This window comes from Rhea americana, unplaced genomic scaffold (genome assembly GCF_003343005.1).
Source record: "Rhea americana isolate MKP2758 unplaced genomic scaffold, rheAme1 scaffold_46, whole genome shotgun sequence".
In the NCBI taxonomy this organism is placed as follows: domain Eukaryota; kingdom Metazoa; phylum Chordata; class Aves; order Rheiformes; family Rheidae; genus Rhea; species Rhea americana.
Window position 1 is genome coordinate 927625 of NW_028186601.1, and position 17590 is coordinate 945214.

At 37.1% G+C, this 17590-nt stretch overlaps 1 protein-coding gene across 1 annotated transcript in view; it reads right to left on the reverse strand.

Moving 5' to 3' along the window:
- Positions 1 to 17590, reverse strand: part of SPIDR (scaffold protein involved in DNA repair) — a 202661-nt gene that overhangs the window by 60622 nt on the left and 124449 nt on the right. Inside the window, exons 9-10 of the mRNA XM_085316261.1 lie at positions 9273 to 9483; positions 7295 to 7554 (exon numbers count right to left, since the gene is read on the reverse strand). Of these exons, the coding sequence (XP_085172387.1) occupies positions 7295 to 7554; positions 9273 to 9483 (471 nt within the window). The remainder of the gene's footprint in view (positions 1 to 7294; positions 7555 to 9272; positions 9484 to 17590) is intronic.

Genomic DNA, 17590 nt, shown 5'->3' on the forward strand with positions numbered 1-17590 from the left:
TCATTCATTGTCTATTTAAATGCGAAGCCTCCCTGAAATACATTTTGCTTTCAGTTCTAGCCTTACGTGCTTTTAAAACCAACCATTCAGAGAAGCTCACCTTGCAGCCAAACGTAGACCTCAGTATCTAAAGTATCTAAAGTATCTAAACTCAGTGAGTTGCAAAAACATTGTAAATATGTACCAGGCATAGGCAAATCATTTTCTTTTTTTCTTAATATAGGGCTAAAATTGCAAAAATAACTCTCTCTCTCTCTCAAACACCTTTCTGCTCAGGTTTTTACACTGTGAAGTCTAATACACAGTAAATTTATCTCAAGACTTTGTTCATAGCTTTTTTCATTTGAGGAGCATTTTCTTCTCCCTGCCCCGCAAAGACCTCTTAAGCAAAAGAGGGAGTTGGGGGATTAATTTAAACAAGCTTGATGGCTTCTGCATCTGTGTTGTGAATCCCTACCCAGTCTGACACTGCTGACTTTGGCTGGCTGAGAGAAATGGGACAAGAATAGCAGGTATTGCAACTAGTCAGGACTTGAAAGAGACTGGCATGTGAGCTTAAGATAAGTTCATTAAGTGTTACTAACATTTATAAGTTATATCCTAATATTAAACCACAATGCTTACAAAAAGACATAGTAACTAAGAGGGTCTCCTCTAAAGAGTTTTATTTTATTCTTTTTGTTCACTGAATCTTAATCTTTAATATTTTATAAAATGAAGTGCATACAAGATTAAGAGTCAGCTCTTCAAAGCCAAACAACACAAATCTCTATCCTTTTTTATATTTATTAGTGTGTACACATCAGTTTTAAAACCACACAAGATGGACTCTAAGCCACACAAGATGGGCTTTGGTATAAAAAACTTCCTTCTTTCCCAAAGAGTAAGATTATGTTCATATCATCCTTCCAAGAAGTACTGATTTGTCATATCCAAATAGAAGCTTTTTAAAAGCTGATGAAAAGTTATTCCTAGCAATCTTCATTTTGGGAAACTTGCTATTGTAATTAGGTCTATACTGATGTTTCTTTGCACATCCACTGATCTATGTAGATACTAAGTGAGTGCTTACAGAGAGCATTTACCTGCCCAAGTCGCACAGAAATTACCTACAGTATTTGGGTAGTTCAGACTTCTCTCCCAACTGTTACCTCAATGTGTGTCCACATAAATATCTGTATTTATAACATTTATCAGTGCTCATGGCCCTTACCTTCTGTACCATAGTAGCAGGAAAACAAATTCCAGAGACACAATCTGGCTTTTATAAAAGTTTTGGAGAGCTGCTCCAGCATGACTTTAACACTCCCTCCAGGTCAAGACTGCAGTCATGCATTTAGTGAAAGGTAGGGGTGTAAGGCACACATGGAGGATTTCTGCTCTCAGTTCTGTCAGCCACATAACTTTCAGAGATACAAAAATTCAAGGGGAAGAAAGGTCAAAAACAAGGGAAAGATTCCATACTTTTTACGTAGGCCATCTTGGAATACTTCTTGACAAATAGCAGGTGCTGGAAAATTACTATTCCTGGTTTCAACTAGACAACGTACAACAGTACATACCTTTATTGTATCTCTAGGGCTGGAAAATTACCTTCTCAAATTGTTGCCTTTTGACTTCCTAAATTGGTTTCCACTATAGGATAACATATGGGTGACTGTATCACTGTTCCCCTTCCCCCTCATTTTTTATATTCTTTCCAAAATAATTTTTCAGTGGACAGACACATAAAATGGACAGCAGTGAGAAATGAGGTGTTCAGGTGCAATAAGGTTTCTCCAGGTTACTAAAGCACTGTCTGTAATCAGATGTGGGAGGAGGAAAAAGGTAAAGTTGCAAAATGAGCGGTAGTAAACGCAGAACTATGCATAATGATGCTTCCATAATATTTATCTCTCTACATTATTTATGTATTTCTGGGATTTCTCTATCATGGGAAACATACCAATCAGTAGACTTATTCCTTTTTCTTGACCAACAAAATAATCTTTAGAGGTCCATTTTTGTAAACACATGGACACTTTATTGATCAGTTTAAGCACTTACATTGACTATGGAGGAAATATAAGCTAGCAACCAGTAGCATCAGTGTACCTAGCTGTACACAAGGCATGCAAACAGTGTTGCCCATCATCTGACTGATTGATTTCTGTTCCTGCACATTTACTTTCCAAAGAGACTAAATCTGTGTCATGTTTGAGGTCTATCCTGGCTACCATCTTCATGGGACTCTTTTTCTGCATCAGCAACTTTACCACTGTCCTGACAAGTTTTAGGACAACAATCAATTAAAGAAAAAAATAAATTCTTTTTATTTAATTGTCTATTCCCAGCACAGGGTCTAAACTCAGTGGCATAAGTGGGAGGGGCTTCCCCCCCCCATACCGAGTAGGTCAGATAACAGTGCATTCACCTTGCCCTCGGACAGAATAAGATTATGTAAATATTTAGCACTGAAAAATAAACGGTAATGTCAAACTAACAAATTGTTATACTACAGTGGCACTGGAAGAAGCCAAAGTTCCACCCATCCATCTGCAGCATCAGCAGCAGGGAAACCAATTTTCAGGGCTATCTGGGCAACAACATAGGGAAACTTCAATGTTAAATATATAACACAGCTTAATGTCTCAGCTGGATAATGTGATTTCAAAGCTGTTTTTCCAACAGCCATTTGTCTTTAGTCTCTCTTTTGGGGCCCCAGTTTGAGAATTACAGAAAGAGCAGGGTGGAGACAAAAGGGAATAATCCAAGTATCAGGGAGTCTTAACTGTGCTTAGAAAAAAAAAAAAAAAAAAAAGGAGGCTTCGAAGCAGAAACAGGTTACTAGACCTTGAACCACAGCTGCTAGGAGAACTATTAAAGCCACTCAAGTAGCAATTAGATGACTTTGCAAGAATATTAAAAGCACGTATTTTCACTTCTGAGGAGGATCTGAAAAGGGGAAATCAGAAAATATCTAGCTTATGGAGTACTCTCTACTGCACTTCAGTTACCTATTTCCTGTTTATTTCCCACTTGAAAAAGCACATCCAAGAAACATAAAGTAATTTTTTTAAAACTTACATTTATGACCACTCCATTTAAAATGTTTTGTTGAAAAACACAAAAAAACAAATGGAACGCTGTAAACAGATTTTAAGTCAGCCACAAAAAATATACAGACAGATGTTAGCATCTGTGAACATGGATCTTTGTGACAGTCCTTTCCAATGTGGACTTTTTTCAAAAAATAAAACCTCCACTGTTTTTTTAAAAAATATGCCTTACAAAATTTAAGCTGAGTTCACCTTACCTCAAGTATGACTTACCAATATATTAGTGTACCTTCTTGAAATGCTAGTTGTAGCTCTTGACACTCAACTTTTACTTGTGAATGCTGCCAGACAGGTTGATGCATGGACTGCTTTTGCGTTAAGGTAAACAGCAGCCATTATTAGATGAAGAAAGAGAGGAAAAAGGAAGTACTATTTTGAATGAATCAGTTTTACAGGATTATTACTTGCCAATAAAACCATTTTACACAGAATTACATAGGCAGGGAGTACACAGAAATTTGCAACAACTTGCTAGAGCATAATCAATCCCAGCAACTGACTGTAATGTTTCTGTGGTCCTTTTCAAAAATAGAAATGTTACTTTCCCCACGCTTCCATTTCTTCCAGCCACTCAAACAAATCCTTAGCTGTTCTAAATATTTTTCTCCCCAAGGGTCCTGCTTGCATGGTAGCTGGCCTCTTTGTTTCTCTAAGATCTAGCAAATAGAAAACAAAATAGAGAGTAAAACCAAAAAAACTATTTGTGACTGCAGAATGGAGGTGTATTACTTTATTTTTTAAAGTAAATGTGTTGTCCTTCTTTTGATCTTGGTACAGAATACGATTGTGGGCTAGAGCGCTAGCATTCAGGTGAGAAGTAGGTCAAAATAATATCCAAGAGAAACGAATGGAAAATTTCTTTACTCACCCACAAAGATTTTAAAATGTGGATTCACTGCCATGGCTAGCATTGTTTTACTTCAGAATTGCTTAGCTTTTCCTCCTTAATAGACAACACCCTTTTCTGTCCAGCTTCCTAAACCAAATCTTTCGAGCCTTCTGAATGGTTTAACTGCCTAGTAGTCCTAAAAAATGTGCCTATTTTAGTTTCACCAACTACCACACAATGATCCCTCTCCTTTAAGGAATAAAACTAACCAACTCTGTTTTTTGCAGAACTCACGTGGCCCACTCAAAACAAACAGATACTGGCAATAGCAAAATCCAAATTATACACTGCTTTATCCCAGGAACACAAAGTACAAGGTCGACACAGTGAGTCAGACACCTCAATGCCAAAACCTCCTCAGGTTGACAGGATTCTTTTTTGGATTTGTGTATGTATAGATAAGGGTTCTTTCAAAAAGAGTCAAAATAATCAGTTTTAGACAAAAATGTGTTGTATCATTTGTAGAAGTTTCTCTGATCAGAAGGAAAAAGGCAGCAAAAAGTATGCCAGGAATGCTGGAAAGAGGCAGACAGTCATGGCAAGTCATATTTTCTTTTTTTGTTTGTTTTCCTCCTTGAAACTCCTTGAGCATGAGAAGTTCATTTGCGAGAACAGTCAATTACTGAGGGAAAAGGCAAATGATTTGACAATAACATGGGAAATGTGAGAATAATTTAAGTATGACAGAAGCTGGAGAACATTTTGATCTCTGTAATGGTTTTTCATCATCCTAAGAAAGTATACTTCAACTAAATAAACTTTAAAACATTAGACATACTTACTTGTCTATCCATAAAGGCAGTATGCTATACATTTATCTTTATGAACAACAGAGGCTACATACAGGTAGGTATTACCTGATTTCTAGCACTTCACTCATTTTAGTTTTAAATAATTCAATGAATTAATTTCCGTAAAAGGAAAATCGAGGTTTCTCCCACAATTTGCCAGTCTCCTTCTAGAAACTAGATGCCCTGAACAAAACACATTACTTTCTCTGTTCCATATTTGATTTCATGCCGCTTTCATTCTACTGTGTTTTTGTGCTTCCCTTGGCAACAACATCTAATTTAGTGTGGAATGCTATAAAAAAAAGACATGCAACAAAATAGCCTGTCTAAAATACAAACAAATTAACTATTCATCTGCCTTGTAACTCATTAGAATCTTTTGTTTAACAAATCAATGGATTCTCTCACTCATCCTGTCTTCTGAAATACAAGTGTTGTTTTCACAGCAATTTTACTTTTAAAAAAGAAGTTTACCAAAAAAAAAAAAAAAAGTTTTGCTTTACAAAAGAATGATCAATCAGTTGGTTCAAAGGACTGCCAGAGGGTGTCAGACCTATTCATTCGCTATCAGGTGACAGACAGATATTTTTGATAGATGACAAAATCTCATATGGATGCTTATGAGCCATGAAAATGGCAGGTGATGAAGCAGTACTAGGTGTTTGCCACTCCTCAGTCTCTAGAAGAGGTGGTCCTTCTCTTCTTTTCAAAAGAGTAAGAGGGCTGATTTTTCTCCTCAGAGAACATGGCTCCAAACGATAGCCTGATAGCTGAGAAGGACAACATCTGAGCTCTTTTTCTGAGCTGGAACATCTATAAAATTAGAGGTACTTCCAAGATTTAACAACTGCACATGAGATTATCCAGCTACTGCATGTACTCAAAAGCAAAGGACCTTTTTTAAAAAAAGTTATTTCTATTTCAAGTTTGATATAAGAAGTGCAATCTTCAGCTTTCTGTTAGCTTCACCTCATTCCTGCGAAGGGTGTGGACAGAGGCAGGCTAACTACCTGAAACCCTGTGATTGCAAGTTAAGTAGTATTCTTGGTTAAGACTTTAAAAGGAAACATGGAGAGGGTATTACCCTTTGAACTCAGCTAGAATTAAAGGAGTTAACATCAATTTGAATCAGACTGTCAGCTGGCCTGACTTTTGATCAATTGTAGAAAGAAAATCTATGCAGAGGAACATTGTTGTCAAAATTATTAGATTGATTAGATTTGGTGCTGATAAAGTACTTTTCCCTCATTTTTTATAATAGTTAGAAACAGCTAAACCAATATAAAGCAATGAGTTCACACAACAAAAGCTATCAATTACTCTTTAAAATTGATTTAAGTTAATGCAAACTCCATATACATAAATGACCTTTTATAAAATAATGGATACTGTTATTAATTAATTTTCTACAGGTGACCAACTACGCATTTGAGGAAAGAATAAGCCTCCTAAATGCTTGCGAAGGAAGATTACTGACTGATGACTACTGTAAATTATTCAGTGGCATAGAAGGCAGCAAGAGATGGGAGAATTCCAGCATTTCAAAAACTCAGGAAGAGGGACCTGTGAGCATGCTATTACTAGCAGCAGAGTGGTTTGGAGGAACTCAAATTCTCCAAACCTTTGAAGAATCCCTTCAAAGAGTATTGCAAATTATAGCTATGGAATTCTCAATGCAACCCTTTAAACTGACTGCAATCTCCATTCAGGCCCTAAACTCTTCAGGAAAAGAGAATCTCCTAATACTCTGAAAAGCTGTACTCAGAACTCTGATAAAAGCTCTGCCACTGTAGCTTACTTCAATAAGCTTCCCAAGAGAAAACAAAATTGAGTGTATTTGCCTCATAATAGTCTAACAAGGCATGAACTGAAAGTTAGCACAAAACCTAAAGGAAGGAGATTCAGTAAATAGCCACAGTGATCTTAAAGCCAGAGTTGCCGAGAAAGACTCTGAAATCAGTCTTTGGCCTCAAACCTGCAGGAACATAAGGAAAAAAAGGAAAGGGTTCAACAGCTCAGTACTGGTCAGAAGGGAGAACTGTGTCTAGCATATCTGTTCTATTTTCATTTCTTCATCTCTGCATATACTCCTGTTTCAGAAGACAACTCTCTGAGTTACTTGCACAGAGTTACTTGCATATTGGAGGCTGAATTAGGTAAATGGGAAGTGGTTGATGTAACAGTCTCTCAGAGACTCTCAAGTAATAGTAAACATCTACAATCATCAATGGTTTTATATTAACTTTCCTTTAATTCATTTTCAACCTTCTGTCATCTGTTGCTACAACACACTTACTGCAGGCAGAAAGACAAATCCTTCCCTTCTCCGAGCAGACAAACTGTATTTCACAATAAACTGTTTTAAAAAATGCACCATCACCATCAAGAACCAGTACTTTGTGGAGTGTGCTTATCCCCTGCTGAAAGAGGACTAAGAACAGCAGTTCCACCCCCTCCTTGGGCTTCTCATATGTTACAACCTCACCAGCAAAATTCCCATGTATCTTTTTACTCACCTAACATTTGGTTGGTCTGAATTCATGAGGGATGTTGCATGAGTAGGCTTGTTTTCTTGAACCTGGCATCTGAAACCCTCTTTTGCAGGCAAACAGTACACCCTTTGGATAACCACTCGTACCTGCACTTCTCTCCATCCCACTGCTCCCTGACTTTCCACCATTTCAAGCAGAGAATCATTAACAGTACTGAGGGCTAAGGAGTGCTGTTTGGAATCACACTTGTTACGGATTTGTGTAGTCTCTGGAGCACAAGCAACCTGGTGAAGGAAAACCCATTAATAGAAACATTTCATGAGACTTTGAAATCACATAGTGCAAAAGAATAAAACTTCAACACGAAAAATGTTCACAAAAAGTACAAGGTTAGTTTCAAAATACTTACTACGTATAAACTAACTTACAGACTAATGGCCAGCATTTATTGTGGATTTTTAATTAACACTCAAGAAAGAGCTCAGCACACAGCTCTCTTGTGTGAAACTGGTGTCCTGGACTGAAATAACTCAATCCATGACAAATAAGGGTTACGCTAGGAGGAAAACAGAACTGGCATTAGCATTTATCATTTTTCTTCTTGAATTGAGTTTCCTTTTTACTTCTAAGATGGCCTGATTCTTCTTCTCCTAGAAAGGGGTATAATCTATCTTCAATGCTCCAGCTTTCAGATTAAGCTGCAAGTAAGAAGGGGTCTAGTTTTATAGGATAATAATTTAGTCTTCCAACTTAAAAGTTTCAATGTAAAAGAATCTCATGATTAATGAAAAGTAGAAAACCTTAATCTCTTTCTATTCTTTTTCTACTTCCCAAATAATTTCTATTAATAAAATCATGATACGACTTGCCTTAGTTTGAACAAGTAACTTCATTAATTTTCATTTTAAAAGAAGTTCTTTCTTTTAGTAAAATTGGTATCACATGTCTCCTTCCCAGAACAGTCAAATTTCCATTTCGACAGTGAAAGGTTGAATGCCAAGAAGAGTTTTTGGAGTTATAAAGACTTTGTCATAAACACTATGCACCAGCAGAGAAGAATATTTACAGTATTTAAAAGAAAATGCTGGTGCTTTGCTACCTCTTGTCCACAAAGTTGTTACAGTGAACTTGTCTCCTGAGTTTCAAATGAAGTGTTTTTGTTTGGTAGGAAATATGAATGAAACAGGTCAATTACACTGGTTTTGGCATACCAAAGCAGAAGCTGTTTAAAAGGTGCAGTGGTTGCTGAAATAAGATTAGGATTTGATTAACTTAACTTTTTCATTCCCTGGCCTAAAGGAAGAGTTAAATATAAGGCAAACAGAAAATGTTGGGACTCAAAATTGTTCATCAAACTCTTAGGCCATACTTCTCAAATGTTAAGAATGATTTTGGATGGTCAACATAAAACCTTTACAAGACCTTTAGTTTCAGAAAGTGCTGGCACAGAGTATCAGATCCCTTAAAATACCTCAGCTTGTACAACCACATTTAAAGACATGCACAGTCAATAGCAATTTTAATATAAACAAAACCACAATAGGGAAAAAAGAAACACAGAAGGGCTCAAGTACCAACTGATACTTTAAAGAAAGGATAGGATTGATTAGGAAATGAGTAAAGAAATGGGAGTGGAAAGAGAGTATTTATTAAAACTAATAATTTGAGTCAGTTAATAGAAAATGGATTTTGTTTCAAATAAAACTTGGCTATTTAGCTGCAAAGAATAAGAGAAAAATCAATGAAAAACCAAGCTAGAATTACTATTTAGCACAGTAGTGAGACTTCAGCAAAGTAACTTCACAGCAGTTCAGCATCTGGATGGGCCAAAAGCCTCTGCTAAGAAAATATTATTTAAATAAACATCACATTATTCAGCTTTGGCTAAATGAAAAGGGAAACTGAACAGGTCAGTAATTCAGAATTTTTAGTATGATTTCCAAACATCTGTTCACCAACTTCTTACAAAGTGCTCAACTGCAAAAAAAAAAAACCACCTTACCTGATTTTCTGAAGATTCCTGTGGTAGATCATCTTCACTGTCATTTAATCTAAATGTCTGTGCCAAAGATATAATATTTTTTCTAATAAGCATCTTTGCAGGACCATGTGTCTTCTCTCTTGTCTCTAAGTGTTCACTAAGTAGCACCTTCTGACTGAAGTATGTATTCATGATAACAGGAACATCTGCATTTCGGAGCAGTAGTTTTTGCCTGCAAAAACAATATTTAATTGGCATCAAATGCATTACAAGTTATACCACAGTAAAACACTTTTTAAAAATATGCTTTGTGCTGTATATCTCCCCTCTTTGTTCTACAGTCCTAATTAAAATACCCAAAGGTGAGTTATCCAAAATGCAAATAAACTATCCCATAGATCTAGCCAGCTCAGATCAGTCTCATCAGCTCGGGCAAAGCCCTGTACAAGCTCAAGGGACAATTTAGGTCTGGAAGCAGGCTGAGTTGGCAAGGCCATGAACCTCAAGTGGCTTCCCATGAAGTCTGCTTGGTGTCCCAGTGTGGCCGTTCCCAGACAGGACCAGGTCCCTGAACCACAGTAGGAGTCACAATGGATTTTTAATTCTGTTTCCGTGCTCGCTTGGTTGGAGCTGGCCCGGCCTTGCAGAGCAGCACCCCTCTCTGCTCAACACTTCCCATGAGCCAGAGCACGCCAGCTTGCTCCTTACCACAGCCTCTGGAGAGCTGATCCTTCTTCTCTTTCTCCCATCTTTTTCTAAAAGTAAAATCTTACACTTTTCCTAAGATACACTGCATATTATTTTGCCTCATGATCTATTTCCTGTATGTTTGCTGCTGTTACAAACTTTCTCTCTAAGACGCAGTTTTGGTTTCTGGTGCCAAAGTAAATTCCTAAATAGCTTCACGTGCAGCAATTTCTTGCCTACCTGATTAAGGTAATGGTTGGAGAATCGCTAAACACAGAATAAATTCTGTAAAGCATGTCTGGATGTTGATGGATTTTTTCACATTAGTATCACAATCATATATTTAGAAATACACTTTTCATACAGGATAGAAATCTAATGAAGTCAGTTAACCAAAACAACCTGCAATCTCATTTTCTAGAGACGATCAAAAGAGAAATAAAACCCACTTAGTGTGTTTATTGCAGGCTGTGTTTTTCTACTATTAGATTTGTATCGTTTGGGAGTAAAACAAGGACTCCTGCCTTGGCAGCAAAACTGAGCTGACCTGAGTTCAGAAGTAACCTCAGGACTTGAGTCTCCAGATTGCTAAACAGTCATATTATGGAAACTAAGTAAGTTTTCACAATTATGAAATTATTTGTTAAAATACAACCACACAAAGTAAAAATGAAAAAAAAATTATTTCTGATCTTTATCAGACAAACATTGCAATATGGGCTTGCAACAAACTGTTTTACTCTGTACAGACTGGATAGCTAAATGGAATTTAATGCATACATATTTTCAAAACAATAAGAACAGTTGCAACAAGCTATTAAATATAAACCCCAGGTACTTTTTAATTAGAAAAGCAACATAAGAAAATGGGAAATAGTTTGCTGCCTTTCAGAAAAGAGTATACATTTTAAAATAACCTTGTAACTATAACTCATACACGTTACAAAAAAGATGTATTTCTATTTGTGACTATTCACAGAAATTATGATTTGAAAAAAATGATTTCACAGAAAATTAACAGCACAAAACTAAGCAGTGAACTTCATCACAGTGCCTTACTACCACTTTCTAAGTGAGCAGTTCTGCCTTTATGGACACTCGATCTCTTGACCCCAGGTAAATTTGGTAACAGTGCCAATTAGGAAAAGCACGACGGTACCTCACAAGGCTACCAAATAGTTATTAGCTGATTATTTTCTGCATTATAAGATTAAATTCAGGAATCATCACCTTTTTTCCCTTCATTTTTTAAATGAGCTCTTCTCCCAGATTTCATGGGCTGTCCATCTTTTAGGCATTAAAAAAGTGGCTACTGAACCATATATTTCTGACCAGGATGGTTTCAAACCTATTAAATATTTGTAATTCATTAAAAATGAACTTGTGCTAAAATAATCTTATTTTTATGTCAGCAAACCAAGACATCTCTGATCTTATAAGATTTTTATGTCTAAACTATCATTACTCCTTCACTTTGAAGAATAAAAATGTACATACAGCTTGCAATGAAACTCAGAACAGTTTGGGCTGTCTTTGCATACAGATATGCAATGAAAACGTTAGCACCTCCTTTCTTGAGACTTCTGCATTCAGACCCAAAGTAAACAGGAAATCTCTCTGAACACGAGTCTGCTACGTCACTAATGTCAAAGAATGTTTGCTTGATCTAAATCGTCGCATTCTCTATAAACACTGACGTTAATAGCAAATCGCTTTCAGGAACTCTGAGGTTTATGGTTTTATTTTTTATTTTTATTTTCCTGCTGCAGATATGTGCTCAGCTTTTCTTTCTTTTTTCTTTTCTCTCTTTTTTTTTTCTTTTTTTAAAGCCAGGCAGGTTTTACTGATACCCAAATTACGTGTACCATGGTTTTGCTATGCCTATGCATTCCATGCCTCGATTACTTTTATAACCACCAAGAGCTTTCTCTGCTCAGTTTTACATGGGTAATATTTTAAATTAATGACTAGTCAGCATTTCTGAAGAGGAAAGAATAAAGACAGATAAACACACTTTCAGAAGTCCTCTATTTCTTACCTGCAATATGAGTTCCCTAAGAACACTTCCCCTAATCAATCACTTTTTTTAGACCCTCATACCTGTCCACAGACTTAGTAGTCACTATTTTATTTAGTCAGTGGAATAATCAGAGTGATCTACTTATTTTTTTCCTATTTTGCTTTCTCCCAATAGGAAATGAAAATAACCAACAATAAATAGAAACAGTAACCAAGTAAAATGAAAGAATGAAGAAGGAAGTTCATAATAAGCTCCTTTATTTTTATATAGGTGGACAGCTAAATGGAAATATTATATATACCTTCTCCCCAAAGAATGACAACTATAGTTATATCATTTTTTTTAAGTGAGAAAGCCAGCTAAATATGTTCCAAGTCTTGGAAACTAAGGAAAACAAAACAAAATATTTTTAAGAGAACATGTTCAACAGAAACTGCAACAAGCCACAAGAAACTGTAAATAGAGCAAACATGCTTTAAAACTGATTAAAATATACACCAATTTAAATACAGTGAAAGGATCAAAGGAAAGCTACTTTTCTCTAAATAATTTCACTGTAGAAATGCTTTTTCTCAAAAATAATATAAAACAAAAATTGAATGAGACTAACACCCTATAATCAATAGACAGGAGCACCTTGTTAAGTGCCTCTCCACAAAAGTGGAAAGCTTGTTCTCCGAGATACTGCTCTGAAGCTTTTCTTGATCATGCAACTAACAAGACCTAAGCCCCGCAGATGGGCATAAGCCATTTTCAGCCCTGGTGTATCAGCACATATGAACTAATTGAACGAAAACTCTTTCCTTTGCTAGAAATTCTTCCTAATACTGCTCAGCTCAAACTAATTCTGAAGGACAGGCATTTTGATCATCATCATTACAGAAAACTCTGCGTTGCTGTCGTATAATGTTCATGAGCTCTTTACAACAAAAACAACTGAGGTAAGAAAAAACACATGCACCTAAATTCTTGTTGTTTACTTGGAAGATACAGAGCCAGACAAAGAAAGCTGAAACAGTTTTTGTTTTTTTTAAAAAAAAAACAGTTCCACATTCATTGCTGTCCTGAGCTGCAGGTATTGCCGTGTACCTGAGACACCAGTGCTGATCCCATAAGCTTTCCCAATCCATCTCGACTGCAGCTTCCCTAGAAGCAGAAGTAAGCCTACTTACTTTTTCACTTGAACACTGGTGGAATCAAGTGCACACAGAGCAAGCAAATATGGTTAACTGATGCAGTAAATGGGGGAAGGAGGAGTCCCACTTGGGTCTTTCTGCATTGCTATGTATTCTTTGTGTGTGTTGTGTTCATGGAACAGGGCCTCTTAACAAAATATTTTTCCCACTGCAAAGCAAAATGACTGTAAGGTGATTTAAAGACGGCTTTGAGGGATTTCTAGTACACTCTGCAGGAGTGCATAAACTTACCAAAGTGTTAAATAAGTATTGCCAAGACTTCCATGATCTCTCCTAATTTTCTTCTTTTCTAACTCCTTCACTGTATTTAAATGCTTACTTTCAAAGAACCAGAAGGAGATATCATGTTATTAATCAAATCATATAGAAACAATGGGAAGAAAATAAAGTTTACACACAGTCTTGTAAGAATTCCTCTCTCATTTTCTTCTTGCTCAGCAAAGTGTATTTAAACCTTGGACTAGCGAACCACTTCCTCGCTGACCGCCTTTAGAGGAAAGGTCAGTTATAATGACCTGCAGTAGAGATTGTGAACTTTTTACATTGCAGGACATTTTTTTTCCCGTATTTACTTTCACAGACAAGCAACAATTGCTCTAACTGGTCACACGATGAAGTAATATGAGGCAATAATGTTATTTTTTTCTTTTCCAGCAGCAGCTTCCCTCTCCTAGGACGTGGCATGCTTGTTCTCTTCCTCCCCCGTGACGAAAGGGCCACCCAGCCGAGCGGGAGCTGGGGTGCTCGCCTGCTTCTCTGCAAAACGTGGTCTCTCGTGGCGTGAGCTGCGAAACGCTACAAAAGCTTACAGCAAGGGACAGGCTAACGTAGCTGAGGTTTGAAATTGAGGCAGGGTCTTAATCCCGTTGTCAAAGAGCCGGCAGGTTCAGACTGTGGTTTGCCTCGTGCAGCCGCTGCGCTCGCTCGCTGCCCGCGCTCGCCGGCAGCGAGGAGTGCCGAATCTACGGCAGCAGTTAGCTAACAAACCACAGACTTCCGCCGAGTTGTGCTGACATCAAACAGCGGGGCTGGTTCATGAACTCACCATGACTTTGGAGCACTTTAAATTTGAGAATATTTTTTTGTTTGCTTACTTGGGAGATTTTATTTGTTTTTATTTTTTTTGTTTGTTTTTAACAAAGTGCTGGGCTTTTTTTTGAAAAGGGCAGTGTATTAATGGAACACTTGGAACATTTTGGTTTCAGTGCGTGTTGTAGGTTGTTACAAAACAGATTCATTTCAAGCCTCAAAACATTGCTTCCTGGTAAAGACTTGATATCATCAAATACAATAGCAGTTGTACATGCAGAGTAGGGGCATGTCCGAATCCAGCGCTGGTCCCCAGGAGCAGGAGGCCCCTTTCTCCCATGCATTCCCAAGGGCCACCCCTGACTTCCCAGGAATCATTTCTCTTGCCCAATAGTTGATTGGGAGCACTCACATTGCCCTTCCCTTGGGGTTGAGGGCCATTTGCACTATTTTACCTGTAACAAATTATAAAATGTTCAAAAAATGCCTGAGCACTGAAAAAAAAAAAAAAAAAAAAAAAAAACAAACAAACAAAAAAAACCCAACCAAACAAAAAAAATACAATTTCCCAAATCCAGATAGATTACTGTCCACCCACCCCCCAAGGACTGTCTTCCCAATATCTACCCCAAATCAAAAAGCCAGCTTCTGCCATGTCTAGAGATTGCCCAAATACAGAATTTACTAGCTAGAAAGAATCTCAACATGAGCAACATCCATGAGTGTCTTTATTCATCAATATGTGAGTAATTCCATTACTCACGTAAGCTTCCATCAGTGTCATTTACCATCACTTGAGTGAGCTGTGCAAATACTACCTATGCTTATGTGATAACAGCATCATAAACAAAACGCAAAATTTCTTCCCCTGCCCCACCTCAAAGGCAGAAAACAAAAATTCAGCTGTTATTTCTCTCTGAAATTATCATATATAATGGGACACAGTTCCCAGGGTTGACTGTACTATTTTCTCCATGAAGAAATACTATTAACCATCTAGATCAAAGTCCAGAGTTACATACGCCAACTGTAAATTCTCAGCTGTGTCAGGTCTCCAAAGAAATGCAACTTCAGTACCTCAGAGGAGTAGATCAGCAGAGGCTATACAATTAAAAAGCTATTTGGTCTATGTTTAAAATGTGTAATTTTAGTGTATGATGCATTTTATTTGTGAATACATAGATAGTAATTATGCTTCCCTATGGGAAAAATATTTTATTAGAGGCCCCATTCCATGAATACAACATATAGAGAAAAGAATGTATACTAATGCAATGTACATATTGCTATATCCCAAACTGTTACTGTTTGTTCCTCAACTTTAAGTAAAAAGTAAAATTAAAGGAAATCACTAAAACGTTACAAGTAATTAAAGCATATCTTCTTTATCGCAGCGTAAGTTCTTTCTACAAAATAATATTGTTCTTCTCAACAAAATTATTTGTAAACCTAAGAAATCATTTCAGCAAGAAATTACACTACACAAAGCCAACATTTTTATCACTTTATCATTTTATTAATTTCAAAGTAATCTCATAAACTAACCACTGGCTTGCCATAGTGCTGCCTTTTGAAATACGACACCCTGCAACATGAAATAAGTTGTATGGAAATATTTATATTTAGAAAGAGCTCTGCTATAAAAAGCTTGTGGTTAACATCATGCACTATTACCTCACATAGCCAGTGCTCTCACCTCTGCAGTGAGGTAGTGCTTATCAAAAAGGATGTACCCATCTTCTGATGTAGGAAAGCACAGACATATCAAAGTCTCATCCAGCTCCACAAAATTGCTACAATACCAAGCCTTAACAAGGTTGGAAAATAGCGGAGTTCCTGCAAGCCTAGAGCTCTCCAGTCACTTCCTTCAGCTGTAGAGAAAGCACCTGAAATCTCTACAATTCTAGACAACAGCTCATCACGACAAAGCTTGTCCTTCAGCACCAGCAAACATAAAACCCCCTTACAGCCTGCATTTACGTACAGTCTGGCATGAAAACAATCTCTTGGGCTTACTAGGCTAATACTTTTCAGACAATTTTCTAAAAATCTACTCCAACTGTGATACTGAGACTTTTTTAATACCTAGCACCCATGTCAGGCAAAACAAGTTTTTTAAGATTTAAAGTTCTACTAGAAGTCTGTTTAAAAAAGTTGCACACAATAGACCATTAAACTAGAGAGATGTTTTGTGAAAAATCCAAAACAACCCCCCCAACACATACAGGATGACGGTGTTACAAGTAAGTAGGGAGATATAAATATCACAGTTATCTTTTCATAATCAAGATGTTATGAAAGAATTCGTCTCTGTGTTCACCCTGTATAACAACTTCTGTCTGACTATCCACGAGCTCATTACTCAGAAGACTTATTCTGTGTGCTCCCAGTGCTAAACTGCACGTAGGGTTGGTTAAAGCTGGCTCAGTGAGGATGGCTGCAGCCAGCAGAAGTTCAGGGATATGTAGTAGGGATTCTGAGAGGCAAAAAAAAAAAGGAAGTGAGTAAACTGCAAAAGTTACATCATATTAAAATTTATGGTGAATGTTAGACACAGCACAGAAATGGCCATATTGGTGTCAGGTCAAAGGTCCACCTATCCTATATTTGGGCTTACAGCAACAAACAGCAGATGCTTCTGGAAGACTTAAAAAATAAAAGCAAGCATATAGTGAAACTTCCCCGGAATACTCTACAATAATAACTTCTAATAATTTTCAGCTTCAGGACTTGCTGAGGCAGAAAAAATCTCTTTGTGGTTAATAGTCTTTGGTAGATTTTTCTTCCGTGAACTCATCAGTCTGCTTTTTGAACCCTTGTAAAACGTCTGGCATCCACAATATCCTGTAGCATCCACAGTCTAATGCTCTACAGTCCTTTTGTTTGTTTTGAATCTGTCACCTAGTGGTTACACTGCTGCCCCCCACTTCTTGCTTTGGAAGAGACGGTGAACCATCATCCTTCTCAGTGCACTTCCTAATACAGACCTCTACCATACCCTGTTCCGTTCTCATAGGGAAGCTGTTCCATACCTCTCTTTGTCACACTTCTCTGATATTTTTCCACTTCTGCTCTGGGTTTTTGAGTTGGGGGACTGAAATTGCTACCTAAGGATGCACCTTGAATTTCTAGATTGACATAATGATGTTTTCAGCTCCCTTCCTAGTAATTCCTGCTATTATATATATTTTTCTGATAACTAGATGAAAAATAAGCTGATATGTTAGTGAAACTATTAGAATTCTAAAAACTCATCCTCAGATAGTAACCACCCAGAGTCCACCATTTCATACGCGCGTTCTTCATTTACCTACAACAAATTCTTCATTGGAAAGATCAGATCAGACCCTCCCTCCAGCCTCTGTTCTAGAGTGCGCTATTGGAGGATGAACATCTCCCTCTGTCCA